Source organism: Hylobates moloch, unplaced genomic scaffold (genome assembly GCF_009828535.3).
Source record: "Hylobates moloch isolate HMO894 unplaced genomic scaffold, HMol_V3 SCAFFOLD_3, whole genome shotgun sequence".
NCBI classification, from domain to species: domain Eukaryota; kingdom Metazoa; phylum Chordata; class Mammalia; order Primates; family Hylobatidae; genus Hylobates; species Hylobates moloch.
The window spans coordinates 110,825,124-110,842,312 of NW_026652278.1; the positions used below are offsets into that span (position 1 = coordinate 110,825,124).

At 38.8% G+C, this 17,189-nt stretch overlaps 1 protein-coding gene across 9 annotated transcripts in view; it reads right to left on the reverse strand.

Annotated features, from left to right (window-relative positions):
• Window positions 1-17,189, reverse strand: part of SEC24D (SEC24 homolog D, COPII coat complex component) — a 114,718-nt gene that overhangs the window by 11,144 nt on the left and 86,385 nt on the right. For 8 of the 9 annotated variants that reach the window (XM_058436700.1, XM_032146415.2, XM_032146408.2 and 5 more), the window contains 6 exons: window positions 11,458-11,574; window positions 10,181-10,351; window positions 7,134-7,230; window positions 6,856-7,001; window positions 5,340-5,478; window positions 4,451-4,569 (listed from right to left, as the gene is read on the reverse strand). In XM_058436700.1, coding sequence (XP_058292683.1) covers window positions 4,451-4,569; window positions 5,340-5,478; window positions 6,856-7,001; window positions 7,134-7,230; window positions 10,181-10,351; window positions 11,458-11,574 — 789 coding nt within the window. Of the gene's footprint in view, window positions 1-1,979; window positions 2,743-4,450; window positions 4,570-5,339; window positions 5,479-6,855; window positions 7,002-7,133; window positions 7,231-10,180; window positions 10,352-11,457; window positions 11,575-17,189 lie in introns of those variants that run through there. The other variant, XM_058436705.1, reaches the window with a different exon arrangement.

Sequence of the window (17,189 nt, forward strand, 5' to 3'; positions counted from 1 at the left end):
GACTAACATGGAGAAACCTCATCTCTACTAAAAATACGAAATTAGCCAGGCGTGGTGGTACATGCCTGTAATCCCAGCTTCTCGGGGGGTTGAGGCAGGAGAATCACTTGAACCCGGGAGGCGGAGGTTGTGGTGAGCCGAGATCGTGCCATTGCACTCCAGCCTGGGCAACAAGAGCAAAACTCCGTCTCAAAAAAAAAAAAAAGAATAGCTAATAATCAAGTTTGACTGATCTGAATGTCACTTCCTTCCACTTAATAGCACAAGTCAGTGAACAAGGACATATCCAAAAGAAAAATTATACATACGAGATAATAACTTGCAAACAGATAAATGAAATATCTGATCTATAAATTAATGGTTTCTTTTTAGCTTTCTCTCTTTTTTATTTTTTATTTTTATTTTTTGAGATGGAGTCTCACTCTCTTGCCCAGGCTGGAGTGCAGCAGCACAATCTCGGCTCACTGCAACCTCGCCTCCTGGGTTCAAGTGATTCTCCTGCCTCAGCCTCCTGAGTACCTGGGATTACAGGCATGTACCACCACACCCGGCTAACTTTTGTTTTTTTAGTAGAGATGGGGTTTCGCCATGTTGGCCAGGCTGGTCTCAAACTCCTGACCTCAAGCAGTCCGCCCACCTCAGCCTCCCAAACTGTTGGGATTGCAGGCGTGAGCCACCATGCCTGGCTTAGCTTTCTATCTTGATGATGAAAATGGATATACAGTTATCAGAATCCACACTGAAAAGAAAATGTCCCTTAGGGTCTGTTAGAATTTATTCTGCATCTTAAATTTATATCGCAAGTCTCTTCTCATGATGTACTAAGTAAGGAATTTGCGGGACTGAACTTTCTAACTGGCTCAGGCAAACATATTTCAGAATGATTCTACTTTGCAGTTTGTTTCCCCTGTCGACTTCTAATCTCCTTTCAAAGAACCAAGGACAGTTAAATGTATGTTTATTCATAAGAGTAGAACACTCTCTTCTAATTTTTTCTCTAGCATAATATATCTTCATTTAACAACATTTGGTACTGGATTACTTTCTCAGCCAAGGAAAACTATGATAAAAAGATGTAGGAACCAGATAGATCATGGTCATATTCCAGAGCCATGTGGCCCCGATGCTATTTCTGGTCTAGTTACTAGTTAGGCATTTTACATGTTATCAAGATCAAGGATCAAGAATGTTCTTAGATTCCTGTATAAAGCATGTCCATTTGGTTTTAAAATATCAGATTGAAATTTCACTGGTTGCTTTTAATTAATGAGGTCATATTAAGAGTTCAGAAATCTGTGATCCTAAATACCACAAAGGGGTGAGGTTGGCCCACAATGACACTACTGGGACTAAAAAGTCTAATCAGAGGAGGTTGGATTATAGGAGACAGAGGGAAGAAAAACAGGTGGTAAATGAGAAGGAAAATCGAATCATGAAAACAACAACAAAAAAATGGAGTTAACGAATGAAAGAAAATAAGAAGACAGTCTTATTCAATGTTTTTGAGGTGAGGAAGAAAATGTGGCCACAGATTACCACTATAAAATCTCCCCACCCCACTGACCCCCTCCATAAATAACTAAATTATTCTTTGGGAGTAAAGTATGAGAGTGACGTGGGAGCAGTAATTCATGTAAGTCGAGCTTGCTTGAATTTGGAAAATTCTTTCCTTCTTTAGGTTTTAAAGTGACAGAAGTGGTAATGAGATTTTTTGTTTGTTTTTGTGTTTTTTTTTTTTTAAAAGCTTCTTTTGCAGTTAAGGTCATTTGACTTGCCTTTTGAAATGAATGCACTCCCATATGATATTAATATATTTAAGCTCAGAACAGTGAGCTATTAGATTTAATTATTGCTTATGTAAGGCTTATAAGCCTTAAAGTTTGCTTTTTTTTTTTTAAAAAAAAGATACAGGGTCTCACTTTGTCATCCAGGCTAGAATATGGTGGCACAATCATAGCTCGCTGCATCCTCAAGCTCCTGCTCTTGCCTCGGCCTCCTGAGAGGCTGGGATTATAGGCATGTACCACTACACCTGGCTAAGTTTTTATTTTTAGTAGAGGTAGAGGTTTCGATATGTTGCCCAGGCTGGCCTTCAACTGCTGGCCTCAAGCAATCCTCCTGTCTTGGCCTTCCAAAGTGCTAGGATTACAGGTGTGAGCCACTGCACCCAGCCTAATTTATCTTGTTTCTAGTTTATAGTTATATGTCTTTTTTTTTTTTTTTGGCCCAGGCTGGAGTGGAGTGGCATGATCTCGGCTCACTGCAACGTCTGCCTCCTGGGTTCAAGCTATTCTCCTGCCTCAGCCTCCTAACTGGGATTAGAGGTCCATGCCACGCCCAGCTGTTTTTGTATTTTTAGTAGATGCGGGGTTTCACCATGCTGCCCAGGCTGGTCTTGAACTCCTGACCTCAAGTGATCCACCTGCCTTGGCCTCTCAAAGGGCTGGGATTACAGGCATGAGCCACCATGCCCAGCCAAATGTCTTAACCCAGCATCTATCATATGATCCTCAGGATGACAGCTTCCTTAGATTTTGTACCCTAATTGCCTTCTCTTGCTGCAGCCTAGTTTTGGCTCCAGCAATTCAGTAAAAGTAGTTCTACTGAGGTCCAGTATCATATAATCCAAATAGCTTCTTGATGGTCTTGCTTGGGTCAGGGAAACTTTGGGCTCTATGGTAAAATAGTGGAATTCCTTTAGGAATCTCTCCATCTTCATAGATATTATTTTTCACAAGTGAACTGTAGGAAAGTACCAAGTTTACAGTTAGATTTTCTGAAGAGAACATTAAGTCCAACTATTCTATGTTTTCAGACAATACTGTTTTAGAATCTCCACATTTTCTAGACTCCATGATGGTTAATCATGAGGTACTTAAGTTACATTATTTTTTAAAAACATATCATTGGTTAAAAGGCACACTTGAAAAGTGCTAATGGAAAAACCTCATTATAAGAACAGGAATAATCTCTTATCAACTTATTCAGAGAAAATTTATAATCATAATGTTTTAACTCCAGAAATAATTTAATTGTGCAAACAGGTTATCCAGTGGTAGAGACAATGCTTTAAACTTTTAAACCAGAATAAAATGACAGGTTTTATTTTCTTCCATAAATAGGCAATAAGTTTGTTTTTAACTTAAGGTCTTTGAATCCAGTTGTTTCAAAGTTAACAAATGAATGTCCAGAGAGGACACTAACTGTATCTGTACTGCTTCAACTAATGCTCCTGAAGTGTGAGATACTCCAGAAACAGAATAATGTTTCCATAGCTCTAAGACAAATAGTGAAATGAGGTAAATGTTTAAAGTGCTCATGATTGGACTACATTCTGGCTAGATTCCAGGTGTACCTGGTGGGCTTTGTGTAACTTGAACAAGCATGCTATGAAATAGTACTGATATTTGAGTTGACTAAAATGGCAAATCTTCTGAATAATAAAAGAAGACTGAATACTCATATAGATTCAGGAGTTGCTTATATGATTATCAACACAGGAGATAAAAGAATGGATGACTAATTTAATCACTTTGGACGGCATGGAAAGGAACTTTTATGAAAAATCCATCTAGTAAATGTGTTTGTTTTGTTTTCTTTCTTTGCCCAGATTAAGAATTTGGACCCAAAATTTATCTGCATTATCTTTCCTGCTGGGGATTTACTTTTAGGTGGGGCTTCAGATGTCCTCTCAGCACTCACTTTTGACAATGAACGAACTGGAAAGTTTTCCCATCTATTGCTATTTTAGTTGAAATTCTATATTCACATATTTGATATATAGCTATAAAAAATGCCATCTAACTTTTATTGACATAGAGAAGAATGTGAACAAGAGAGCAAATGCAAAAATAAATGCGGACTTGAGGTTCTGCTTTTCCTTTTATAGGAGAGAGATTAAATGAGGTTTATTTAAAGAATCTTCTAAAATTTCAAATTACTAGATGATGGAGAGAGTCAATTCTTTGAAAACTCTTCACACCTATTAATAACTTTTAAATGTAAAGAATTCCTGTATTTATAGTTATAAATTATATTTGTTTATAAAATGTTATTACTGCCATCAGCTCATGTCAACTGTGTTAATATGCCTAAAATGTTTTTAAGCATACACATTTCATAACAAAATACCCATCTCTGGATACAAAAGAGAATCCTGTTTATATTAGGACACTTCTTACATATAACATTCTTTTGTTTATACATACCGTAGTGACTGTCAACTGAATATGCACATCCATTTTTTTTTTGTTCAAATTTTTAGATGTTGGCTATAAAAAAAAAAAAAAAAAAAACACAGCCCCCCAAATTGCATCCTTCTTCTCATCTACATTGTTTACTATAATAGGATCTAAGTGCCTGCAATATCATAAGCCTTCTATAGCTATGTGCTGAAGAAATGAGTAGTCGTTTGTAACACTTTAACATCTATGTACAATAGGTAGCTCACCTGGCTTGCTGCAGAAGGACTTGCACAATTCTTCCGGTAACATGCCAACATATGGGCAGTCTGATTAACTAGAATTTCCCGGATGACCTTCAAAGGCTGGTGGAGAACTGCTTTAAAAGCTATGTGCACAAAACAATGAAAAGGACATGAGTTTTAACTCAGACACTGATCTCTTCAAATAATCAAACAAAAAAGAACAAGTTGCTATTATCTTCAGACCACCCAGCAAGAATAATAGCATTTAAATCTGTTCAAGTCATTTGCTAATGGTCTCCTCTTGACTAAATATGAAGATCTAACTAACGGAGAACATTGGCCTACCTACAGCAAAAGGTTATATTGGCCAGATTTACCTTCAGAATATTAGAATTGTACACACAGAAAAAAAGACAGGCCAATTTGTCATTTTTTGATGTCCTGAATTCTTACGGGCTGGATTGCTACCTTTTCCAAACCTTAGTGTAGAATTTCTCAAGGAAAGCCAAAGAAAATTCCACCTTGGGCCTATTCTATTTCATAGTTATCATGGTATGGATAAGCAAGTTTAGTCTTACATTAGAGATGGTCTCCGTCCATTAACCCAATGTGTCAGAGGGCATGATCACGTACCATAATAAGGGTCTAAGCATCATATTCCTAAATTTCAACTCAGACTGCCACCCCAGAAGTTAACTTTAAGTAAGTCTGTATAGCCAGGCCCTGAACTGAGTTATCTCACTTATTAATTTAGATTTAGGAAAGCTGACCATTCTCTCTCAGCCTTTGCTTTTATTAGTTCTGAATTTACCCACCAAAAGGTTGCAAAACTACAGTGCTTTTTAGCTACTGACATATCTTGACTGAATTACTAAGCAAGGTTTACTGAACCTCAGGATTGGCAAAGTGTTACCTGACTTGGCAAAGAAGTTGATAAGAGCATCTGTCTCACAGCTCTTATAAAGATCAGCTAGCTGGGAGCTGCAGTTTAAGCCAAGATTGTGAATCCGAAGTCTTCTTTGACCACTGATTGTTGTGTAAAGCACAGCACACTGTAGAAGCAACATTAAGGTCACATGTTTTTCTGATTAACATATCCACCCAAGCTAACTTGATCTTACTTGCATTTACAAAACACTGTGTACAGATAGATAAAAGACCTCTAACTATTTTCCACAGTTTTTTTTCTATTATTGTTAAAGAATGAACAAGAGGAAGTATGGGACAATAATGACCCATTCATTTGCTGGGTTTCAATGTAGCACTTCACTGGTTTAAATTGTTGAGTGATTCACATGTAAATATCTATTCACATTTCTACAACTAGTCTGCATTTTTCATAGCTCATGTTTTATTACCAGGGATCCAGGTCCAGAAACAATACCTTCACGTGCTCAGAGCCCTACTCAAGGCTCACTTTCTTAAAAACATACAACTAGCTTTCACAATAGACTTAGGTCTTATGCTGATGATATACATTTGAAGAATGCATAGATAGAAGCACTTCCCCAAATATATGTGGTTAAAAAATAAACTTTAATTAAAAGTTCTTCCTTAACCTAATGCCAGCCTCTCTTCATCCTTTAAAGATGATGCTAATGTTTGGAAACTATGACCATGTATATCTAGTGGTCATAGTTTTTCTTGTTTTAATTCAAAGTCTCCATGGCTTCTAGTCAGTTTCACTTTAAACAAAGCCAAATCCTATGCCACTTGCTTAACACGGTATTATGGGCTGAACTGTGGCTCCTCAAATGTCCTAACCCCCTAGTACCTAAGTATTTGGAGATGAGGTCTTTAAAGAGGTAAATTAATTAAAATGAGTTCATTAGCATGCACCCTAATTCATTATGACTGGTGTCCTTATAAGAGGAAAAACTTTGGATATAGACATGTAACAGAGGGAAGATGATGTGAAGACACAGGGAGAAGAAAAGCATCTACAAACCAAGGACAGGGGCCTGGAACAGATCTTTCCCTCTAGGCCCTCAGAAACCTTGATCTTGGAATTCCAGCCTCCAGAACTGTGAGAAAATAAATCTCTGTTGTTTAAGCTGCTCGTTCTGTAGTGTTTGTTATAGCAGCCCTGGCAAATTAATATACATATGGTAGATGTGAATAGGTGCTGAAGCCTAACAGAAGTGAATACCGTTGGAAGTCAGTTTGCTGATGCCTGTTTTACTTACCACAAGTTTGCTGGACTTGCATGCAATGACACATAATTGTCACTTCATATAAGTAGCAAATATGAATGAGTATGGAGAAACCTCCCAACTGAGTGCTCTAATCTACTGACTTTTGACTTTGAAGAAAGAGAGTTGAATTTTTTTATGAAGAGACTAACACATTTGATGGTATTTCAGTCTCCCCACTGATCACTGTCGGCAACAAACTAAAATAATGAAAGGTGGGAATAAACTTTCAATCACCTGGATTAAGGCTCCACTGTCTTCACTGAGTTTGTCATCGTGCTTGAACTCCACGGTCACTGCCTTGTCACAATCGATGGCAGCCATTTCTACATCAGTGGTGTTGTTCATCAAGAGTCCACCAAAGAAATCAGTGGCTCTGAAACCTAAAGATAAGGGAAAAAGGAAAATTTTGCTTCTCTTTATTTTACTGTTATTTTCTTTGTTGGCTTGTTATTAATTTGAAAAAGAAACAATTATTCAAGAGAGACCCGAAGAATTGTATAAATGATAATTACCTGTGCTGGTACGAACCCTCATAATAGCATCAAAGCCTATTTTCTTTTCAATGTCATTTCTGAGGTCGTTCAAAAATTGTTGTCTATCCAAGTGCATCTAAAAAATAAAGTCTGATCAATGTCCACCAGATGGCAGTAAAATACTTAAAATAACGTTCTCATTTTAATCCTGAGTTAAAATAATTATTTTTAAAATCCCGATTTAGCATATTTTTGTATGTATATTACACTTCTTTGGTTAAAGAAAATATAGCATTTTTGGACAGTGTTTCTTAACTTTTGAAACTAAAATCTCATCTATTATTTTCTTTCATTTTAACACTTGGATGAGAAAATCGGTTATTAATTGCAATGGGAAAATTAAGAGAGCATAAGTGATCCACTCAGTGGCTTAGGGTTAGAGAGAAGGTTAAGACCCAATGTATAATACCCGTTTAATGAGGCTAGGGAAAGGCCTTGCAATTGGGGCTTTTTAAAAGTCTGACCACATTCAGAGCTTTGTGAAGCTATGTCAGGGAAAGTAGAAACCCCCTCTCCTAGCCCTGTTAACTACTCTATGATCACCGTATTTCTGAAAACTGTCCACATTCCACAACTAAGCAACATTTATATAATATGCACATGTGCACAATACTGAGCTCAGAGGTCACCCAAGAGAGTAAACAAACTAGCTGAGCTTCTAAAGCTTCTCATCTGTCAGTGAAACTCTTTAGGAAATTCTCACTACTACTTGACACGTAGGACAGACACTGACACACGCATCTCATCCCTTCCCCCCAGTCCCAAACACAAAGGGAATGAAGGAGGAAAGAGGGAGATCATAGACACAATCTTTACAATAATCCCTTTAGTTGCTTACATACAACTGGGTGGTACCTGCACAGTTCTTGACCATCATTTTTATCTTATAATGTTATTGAATGGAAAAGACTATTAAAATTTGTATTGTTGAAGATGAGAAAGAAATGCTACAGTAGGATTCAGTTTTGCAACAACTGGAATAAACACAAACAACTGAATAACAGCATAGGCAACATTAACACTCTTTTATTATAAAATATTTTACTGCCTATTTACATGTTATTGGCTTTTCCTCTGCTGCATCATAACATTTCATTTTTAGTGACACTGAAAGAATCAGTAATAATTATGGATACATTGAGGTACAAGTAAATATCCTTTATTATATCAGGAACGACATGGGGTTGGCACATAACTCAAAAACTTAAAGAAATAGAAAAAAAAAAGTAATAAGCCTGGATGATTATACCGCAGAGCACCCCCTGCCTACACATTACTTGGTAGGCTGCTCTTTGAAGCCAAGTCACTACCATGTAGATGATCACACCAGTACATAGCAAAGGACCTAGCAAGAACCCCCGTACAATTCACATATGCCAGGAATGGAAGATGATAAAGTCCTTTTTGGAAAAGTGGGGGGGAAAAGCTTCTGATGAAATTTATCCCCCTAGCTGGAAAAGGAGCTAAAATTGATTAGCACAGTAGGCTTCATGTACCTCAATACCCAGAATGTGGGTAGAATGAGTAAGGGTTAGAATTCTGTATGATTATTAAGAGTTTATTTTCTAGAGTGTACCTGAAAAAACATGCTTTTATCTAGAAGTCTTAGAAAGAGTTGTTAAAGCTTTTTCAATTTTATTTCATTTACAATCTTTGGTCTTATCAAGTCCCTTAGTTTATAATATAAATATGTAACTAGTCTCTATTCATAATTTTATTGATGATTAATAAAAATAGATGATGACTAACATTTGTCATTTATGTTGGAGAATACACCTTCCCGGTCCATGCCTCCATGCCTGCCCAGGCACACACATTAGAGGCACACCCCTGACCCCTTCTCCTTAGGTGAGGGGGAGTGACTCATCTGATTAAGTTTGGGAAAAGGAACTGGGTGGGCACAGCTCAGCCTCTTCTGGGTCCTCTTCATAGGAAGGCAGCTTGCCTGCAGGAGGCACATATTTTCTGTCCCTCAATACAGTGTTTTTTCAAGGCACAGGGGTCCACAGGAGAAACTCAAATTGCGCCCACTCTGTGCTGGGGTGTATAAGTTTGTCAAATTCAGGGGTGAATCAGCAAGCCCACTTGCCTGCAGACTCAGGTCCATTATAGTGCTGACATTTTGATTGTCTCTTGAATATCTCTCTCAATCAGGCTTGGAAAAGAGAAGTGTAATGAATTGACGCCTAAAATCCCAATAATTTAAAACAAATATGCAGTCACTTTTAAAAATATTATCTTAAGTATATTTTACATAAAATATATTTTTCCCCATTATGAAAGCTCACATTGATATTTAACTCTGAGGATGAATGAGCTCATTCTATCACCAAACACTTAGGAAGTATGGAATTGCTGAACCATAAATATATATGGTTCCTATATATATACACACACACACACATACACACACACACAGTCGTCTCTCGTTATCTGTGAGAGATTTGTTCCAGAACCTCCCACAGATACCAAAATCCACCAGATGCTCAAGTCCCTGACATAAAATGGCATATTTGCATATAACCTACACACATTTTACATATCCCTTAAATCACCTCTAGGTTACTTATTTTTAAATTTTTTGTAGAGACAGGGTCTTGCTATGTAGCCCGGGCTGATTTTGAACTCCCGCCCTCACGTGATCTTCCCACCTCAACCTCTCAAAGCACTGGGATTACAGGCATTGGGCCACTGTGCCCAGCCTACATTACTTGTAATACCCAATACAATGTGAATGTTATGTAAATAATTGTTATACTAGAGGGGATAATGACAAGAAAAAAGTCTGTACATATTCAATATAATGCAATGTTTGGTTCTGACTATTTTTGATCTGAGGTTGGTTGAAGCCAAGATGCAGAACTCTCCTGATAAAAAGGACCAACGGTATAATTTGTTTTCCATCTGCTCTTGAATTTATATGTGTCATCTACCCACCAGGGAATACAGCTTTTTAAACCTATAATCTAAACAACAAAATTAAAATGGGAGTAGAAGACCGAGGTGAACAAATTGCTGGCATTTACCTGGAAATTGTTGTATTTGTAAAGGGTTCCTCCAGTGAGCTGAGGAACCAGCCCCAGCGAGGCCACGTCCACATACTGACTAGGAAAGAGGAAGAGTGTCACAGAGCAGCCGTGAGCCACGCAGTCCTTGGCCAATGAGTCATAGACATTTGTTTGGGGCTGGAAAAGTATCTGGAAAAAAGATGCAAAAAAAGAAAAAATAAAAATTACAAAATGTTTTTGGTTTAAATTTTAAATTTCTATTGAATTCTTATTGAATTTTCAAAATGGAAAAATAGACATTTTCCCGTTAAGTGAACTGGGCTGAAGAAACACACTGTGGTCATCATCAGTGCAGTGGCCACCTGCTGAGCACCCAGTCTGTGCCAGGTCCGTGCTGTGTGAAATAATTGTGTGTTCAATTTTATTTGATACTCCATCAATCCTAATGGAGCTGATACTGCAGCCCTTACTTTACAGACTTAGATGAGGCAACTTGTGTGTTGCCGTGTAACCACTAGTTGGGTCCCTATATCCATAGCCTTATCCTTCCCACAGACATTCCCCTCACTGCTACACTGTCAGAGGTTTTAGGTGAAGGCATATTTTGAGAACCCCACACCTGTGCTTCATGCCTCAGACCTCTGCCTCCAAGGGAAGATAGTAGTCTACATTCTCCCTCTACCCTTTATCTTCAATCTGCTGTTTTCCCCACTTCCTCCATGTCTATAATAGTCTTATCATTCAGTCTCTCTTGTGCTGATTATCCATGAAAAAGTTTGGGACCCTTTATTTTTTTAGATGGAGTCTCGCTCTGTCACCCAGGCTGGAAGTGCAGTGGCACGATCTTGGCTCACTGCAACCTCCACTTCCCGGGTTCAAGGGATTCCCCTGCCTCTGCCTCCCGAGTAGCTGGGATTATAGGCACTCGCCACCACTCCTGGCTAATTTTTGTATTTTTAGTAGAGACGGGGTTTCACCATATTGGCCAGGATGGTCTCGAACTCCTGACCTCGTAATCCACCTACCTTGGCCTCCCAAAGTGCTGGGATTACAGGCATGAGCCACCGCGCCCAGCCTGGGGCCTTATTTTAATTTACATATTTCAGACATCGGTTTTTCTAGGAATATAAAATATTTTAAGTTGTCTGTAATCCAAAATATTCCTGTAATATGCAATGCCCTGGGCTTAATTTATGAGATTTAGTTTCTCCCCTTTTTTCTTACATGAAGAACCCACTGCCTCTTTAACTCCTCTTAATAATTGACATATGGATACTCAAAGAGTTACAAAGTACCTTCTCTTTGTCTGTATTAACCAGTTTTTTGTCATCTCTGTTTTTGAGCTTCCCTGGTGCTTCAGCAGTTGGCAAGGAAGAATGGAAGATGAACAGCTTCCCAGGACAGTCTGCTGCCTAAAAAAAAACCCCAAAAACCCACAGAAAATGCCTTGAGTAGGAACATTTTAAGAGAACCAGAAAATAAAATATAAGTTCTTTCTATGAGCTAAGCACTATATTCATTTAATTTAATCCTCATAATAACCTTTGTGTCCTTGGGCAGGTACTATTCTATTTTACAGATTAGAAAACTGAGGCTGAGAGAGGACAAGCCAAAAGTCATAAAATTTGTAAATGAAAGAGAGCCAACATTTAAAGATAGGTCTGTGTATTGTGACGCTTTAAAAAAACTATTAAAATGATGTGTTACGATGAAATACTTTCTTATTTAGCCTACAGTATAGTCTTTCACAACCAGGTAAATCCCATAATGTAAAGTAGATGGTAGAATTCCCAGGATGATGATGCAAGAGCAGCTCTTATTTCAAATCTTCAGTAAACATGGATTAAAGCTACAGTGGTATTTTGAGGAAGAATGCATAAGAATGTAGTGGTGGTGTGGCAACAGTAGACAACAGGAACCAGCTATGAGGCATGATGCCAAAAGGAAAACTGTGGGATCAAGATTATGTATCTGTAGTCTCTGGGAAGCAACAAAAAGAAGAGTCAAAGCTCCATGACAGTCAAGTCAGCATTAAGAATCAAGATTTAAAATTTTATTTAAGGAGCTAAGAAGTAACCTACTAAGCAAAATTTCCTGGAATTAAGTATGATTCAATATATTGTCCTTCCAACCCCTGCCTTTTTCCAAGCCATATGCATACTGCTCCAGAGCACTGCCTCTGAAGTGAAGACAAGAGCTCTGATCAGGTATGTGGCTTTTATCCTTACAAATCCTGAAGAGCTGAGCACAGTAGCTCACGCCTGTAATCCCAGCACCTTGGGAGGCCAATGCAGGAGGACTGCTTGAACCCAGGAGTTTGAGACCAGCCCAGGCAACATGGTGAGACTCTTGTCTCTACAAAAATAAAAAGATTAGCTGAGCATGGTGGTGCATGCTTGTAGTCTCAGCTACTCAGGAGGCTGAGGTGAGAGGATTGCTTAAACCTAGCAGTTTGAGGCTGCAGTGAGCTATGATCATGCCACTGCACTCCAGCCTAGGTGACAGCAAGATCTGGTCTCAAACAAAGGAAGGAAAGGAGGAAAGAAGGAAGGAAGGAAGGAGGGGGGAGGGGGGAGGGGAGGGGAGGGAGCGGGGGAGGGGAGGGGAGGGTGCGAGGGAGGGAAGACATCCTGAAGGCTTTCTAGTACAGGATAACGTCCACAGTTCTTTATCTGGGTGGGAGCAGGAAGGGTGAGAAACAGTGAGATGAGCTGCTACCAACATTTATTGCATGCAGCTCTGTGCCAGGCTCTTTACATGTATTTTCTTTAACACAACCTTGTTCAGCAGGAACTATTGTTTGCAGGCAGATCACGAGGTCAGGAGATCGAGACCACGGTGAAACCCCGTCTCTACTAAAAATACAAAAAATTAGCCGGGCGTGGTGGCGGGCGCCTGTAGTCCCAGCTACTCGGAGAGGCTGAGGCAGGAGAATGGCGTGAACCCGGGAGGCGGGGCTTGCAGTGAGCCGAGATCGCGCCACTGCACTCCAGCCTGGGTGAAAGAGCGAGACTCTGTCTCAAAAAAAAAAAAAAAAAAAAAAAAAAAAGAATAGGAAAACTGAGACTCATCCAATTTGCCCCAGGTCACACAAACAGTAAATGATAGCTTTAAAGGCCCTTTGAAGTTGAGTCTGAATCTATCTTTCCAGTCTTATTTCCAACATGTCCTTACCCCTGACATCTGCTTGCACTGGAAGTTTTAGCCACACAAGCTTCTTGCTTTCCTGGGATACACCACATGTTTTACACACCTCCATATCTGTGCACATTCTGTTCCCTTGGCCTGGAATCCATTTCTCCAGCTATCTGCCTGCAGCTGTTATTTGCAAAGGCACAGTATGCCTGGCTCAGTTGCAAGATGTGCAGTAAATGCTACTAATAATAAGGTACTTAGGTTTGTGAATAGCTCTCTTAAAAACAAAGAGAGAGAATTCAAGGTCAGTCCTGTCCCAATGTCTCTCTCAGTGAGTGACATTCTAAGCTCTGTGGAGTGGGTCAGAGAGGTGAAGACACAGCTGACACACTGAGAAGGGGTGTAACCTGGGGCCTGCTGTCTTGTCTCTGCTATGGCCAGTAGTGAGAAAAAATCTGTGTGCTGTGATCTTATTGTTGCATATGTCTTCCACCGAAAATTATTGATAGATGTAGCATTAATAAGAACACAAGGATAAATGAAGAAGCACATGTACGAATCTACAGGTATATGTACACTGCATAGGAGAAAGAGACTAGCAAGGTTTTGGCCAGTAAAGACACATGAGCTCCAATGACCAAATCAGAGTAAAATTCACAATAATATTGATTATAAAATGTTAAGCATGTTGAAAACTCTGAAATTCTATGACTGTGAATTTATCATTTCTGTAGCTTTTTTTTTTTTTGAGATGAAGTTTCGCTCTTGTTGCCCCAGGCTGGAGTGCAATGGTGCGATCTCGGCTCACCACAACCTCTGCCTCCTGGGTTCAGGCGATTCTTCTGCCTCAGCCTCCCAAGTAACTGGGATTACAGACATGCGCCACCACGCCCGGCTAATTTTGTATTTTTAGTAGAGATGGGGCTTCTCCATGTTGGTCAGGCTGGTCTCGAACTCCCAACCTCAGGTGATCCGCCCACCTTGGCCTCCCAAAGTGCTAGGATTACAGGTGTAAGCCACCACGCCCAAGCCTGTAGCTTTTATTATTATAAAAATACTTTAAAAAAAATTCAAATATCAAAGAGGGTATAAAGCTTTAAAAAAAAGTCTACCTTCTCCTCAACTTTTCTTGCCTGGCCTACCCAATTCCCCTAAGGCATTCACTGTCAAAAATTCTATTCATTTAGATATTCTTTACTTATATTAATATTGCCATTTTATACTATAGCAGTAAAGAACATGGGTCCCACCTGCCATGATCAGAATCAGCCATTTTATTATCCGAATGACATTGGACAAATTATTTAACTTCTCTAATTCTCAGTGATCCCATGACATAGGCAATACATTAAACTACACAAAATATTGTTGGGAGAATTCCATCATCCAGTACACAGTATTAATCACAATTAAACATACTTGTCTTGTTAACATTACCTATAGTAGGCCGGGCGTGATGGCTCACGCCTGTAATCCCAGCACTTTGGGAGGCCCAGGCTGGCAGATCACAAGGTCAGGAGATCGAGACCATCCTGCCTAACACGGTGAAACCCCGTCTCTACTAAAAATACAAAAAATTAGCCAGGCATGGTGGCCCATGTCTACAGTCCCAGCTACTTAGGAGGGTGAGGCAGGAGAATCACTTGAACCTAGGAGGTGGAGGTTGCGGTGAGCCGAGATCATGTCACTGCACTCCAGCCTGGGTGACAGAATGAGACTCCATCTCAAAAAACAAAAGAAAATTACCTATAGTAAAACTCTGAGGGAAAAAAAAATCAAGGCCCACTAGGAAAAAAGGTCTATATTGTTTAAAAAAAGTCATATTTATTTTTTCCTTATAAAATGGTTAATTTTAGATCCATAATTTCATAAACACACAATTATATAGTCTTTTATAAGTAGCAAATTAATAAAAGATAAAGCTCCTATGTATTAAATGTTTTATTCCCTACAAAAATTTATGTTTTCACCAAAGCCTGACTCTGCCTACAGGAGCGAGTCATACAGAATTAATGAATGCCACATATCATTCTTAACATGGCAGAAAACAGGTTGAGAGAGGCTGGCTTGGAGAACTCAGTCTGAAATTCAGCTCTGACACCCTTTCCTCTGAGAGACAAGTTATTAACACCCTCGACAGAACTTATTATCTCTATCTGCTTTTTTTTTTATAGAAAAGACTATCCTAGAATTAATGACATTTGTATCACAACTTTAAGTATCCTACTGTCTTCTCTGGTAGATCAAGGGCTCCCTGAAAAGGAAGGACCTTCACCTTCCATTCTATGGTGCTCCATAAACCTTTGTGCAAGGAGCATTGTTTGTGATGCATTCCCCTGCAATCACACTTAGGTACGTATTATGGATAATTTACAGATAAATTTCCCCCAATTCATCATGTATTTTAAGCATAACCACTAAAGGTCATTTTCTTCCAATTTTTTTTTCTTCTTTTTTTTTTTTGCCAAATCTTACCCCCAATTTTATGGTGGAAATAATAGCTAACTCAGAAAACTGTTCTTTGGCCAAGTTAAAAGACAATGCCAGCAATTCATCTATAGTTGAGTTATGAAGGTCAGATTTTGAAATAAATGAAGATTTTGAAAGACTATGTGGGGAAAAAAAGTGCTATGAGTACAAGATGCTGTGGACATGGAAGCATTTACAACAGAAAAGAGTGCACTGAAGCCTTTAGCTGGATATTTCAAGGACTTTTCAAAAGGACGCATAAGAACTTTCCAAACAGTTGCTGTTTATCTTCATGACAAATTAGCACAATTTTTGGTTAGTTTTTGTCTACTCTGTTTGCTTCAAGAAGTTTACTACTACTGATTATATACAGATTTTACTTGGCATCTAGCTGATAGAAAATAAAGCTATAATTCAAATAGGGGAGTACTGTTCTGAAATGTTTTCACTTGAATACACAATAAGAAAGCTTTCACTTTATGTTCTTTCCATTTCTACTCCCTGTGCACAGGGGATTAGACTCTCATCTCTGGTCTTCTGGGCAGAATATCCTGAGTTATCTGGCTGAACAGCCACAGTCCTGGGCTTTCCAGGACTCTCTGCCCTTCTCCCATCCCCATTTAAAAAAATATAACCAACGAACATTATGTTTTGTATTACAGAGTTACATCTCTTCCAGCACACTGTAAGCAGCCTAGGGGCAGGGACAGCAGTGGAGCATCACGCAGCCTCTGCATGAAACTGGCATTGGGGAGAACAATGTTTACTTTGCCAGCAGGGACAGTAGTAACTGCCATTGACATTACGTCCAACAGTGTCACTTTGTAAAGATGGTTCCTTATCTATTTATAAAGAGTTATTTACCTTTTATATAGATCGTTCATTCTACTTTGTAAGAACACTATTATACTACTCATTAAGTTTGTATTTATGAAGTTATCCTGAGTTGTTATATATTTAGATATTAGTTTCTTCTCATTTTTAAACGTCAAGGTAAAAATATGCATTACTGTAACAATAAAATTGCAAATATAACAAAAAATAAGATGCAAAAGATATGAAGATACATCACATCAGCTGAAATGAGCTGGACTCTAGTAAACTGGCTGATGGCTGACTATACTGATTGCTGCAGTCATTGTACTGCATGAGCAACCTTGGAGAACATGGCTATTAAGAACATAGTAATTTTCATAATGCATCATAATTAGTATCAAATTTCAGATACATAGAATGCATGTACACAATTTGCTTTATATGTTTTTTCTTTCTAAGCTGCCAAGCAGTCTCTAGACCTCTTGTGGACTGCCAATGTGGAAACCATTGTTGTAAGATAGCATTGCTCCCTTTTAGAAATGAAATATGGGGTTGAGCTGGAACTCTACGCCCAGATCCTCTGGAACCTTGGCTGTACAACTCTACT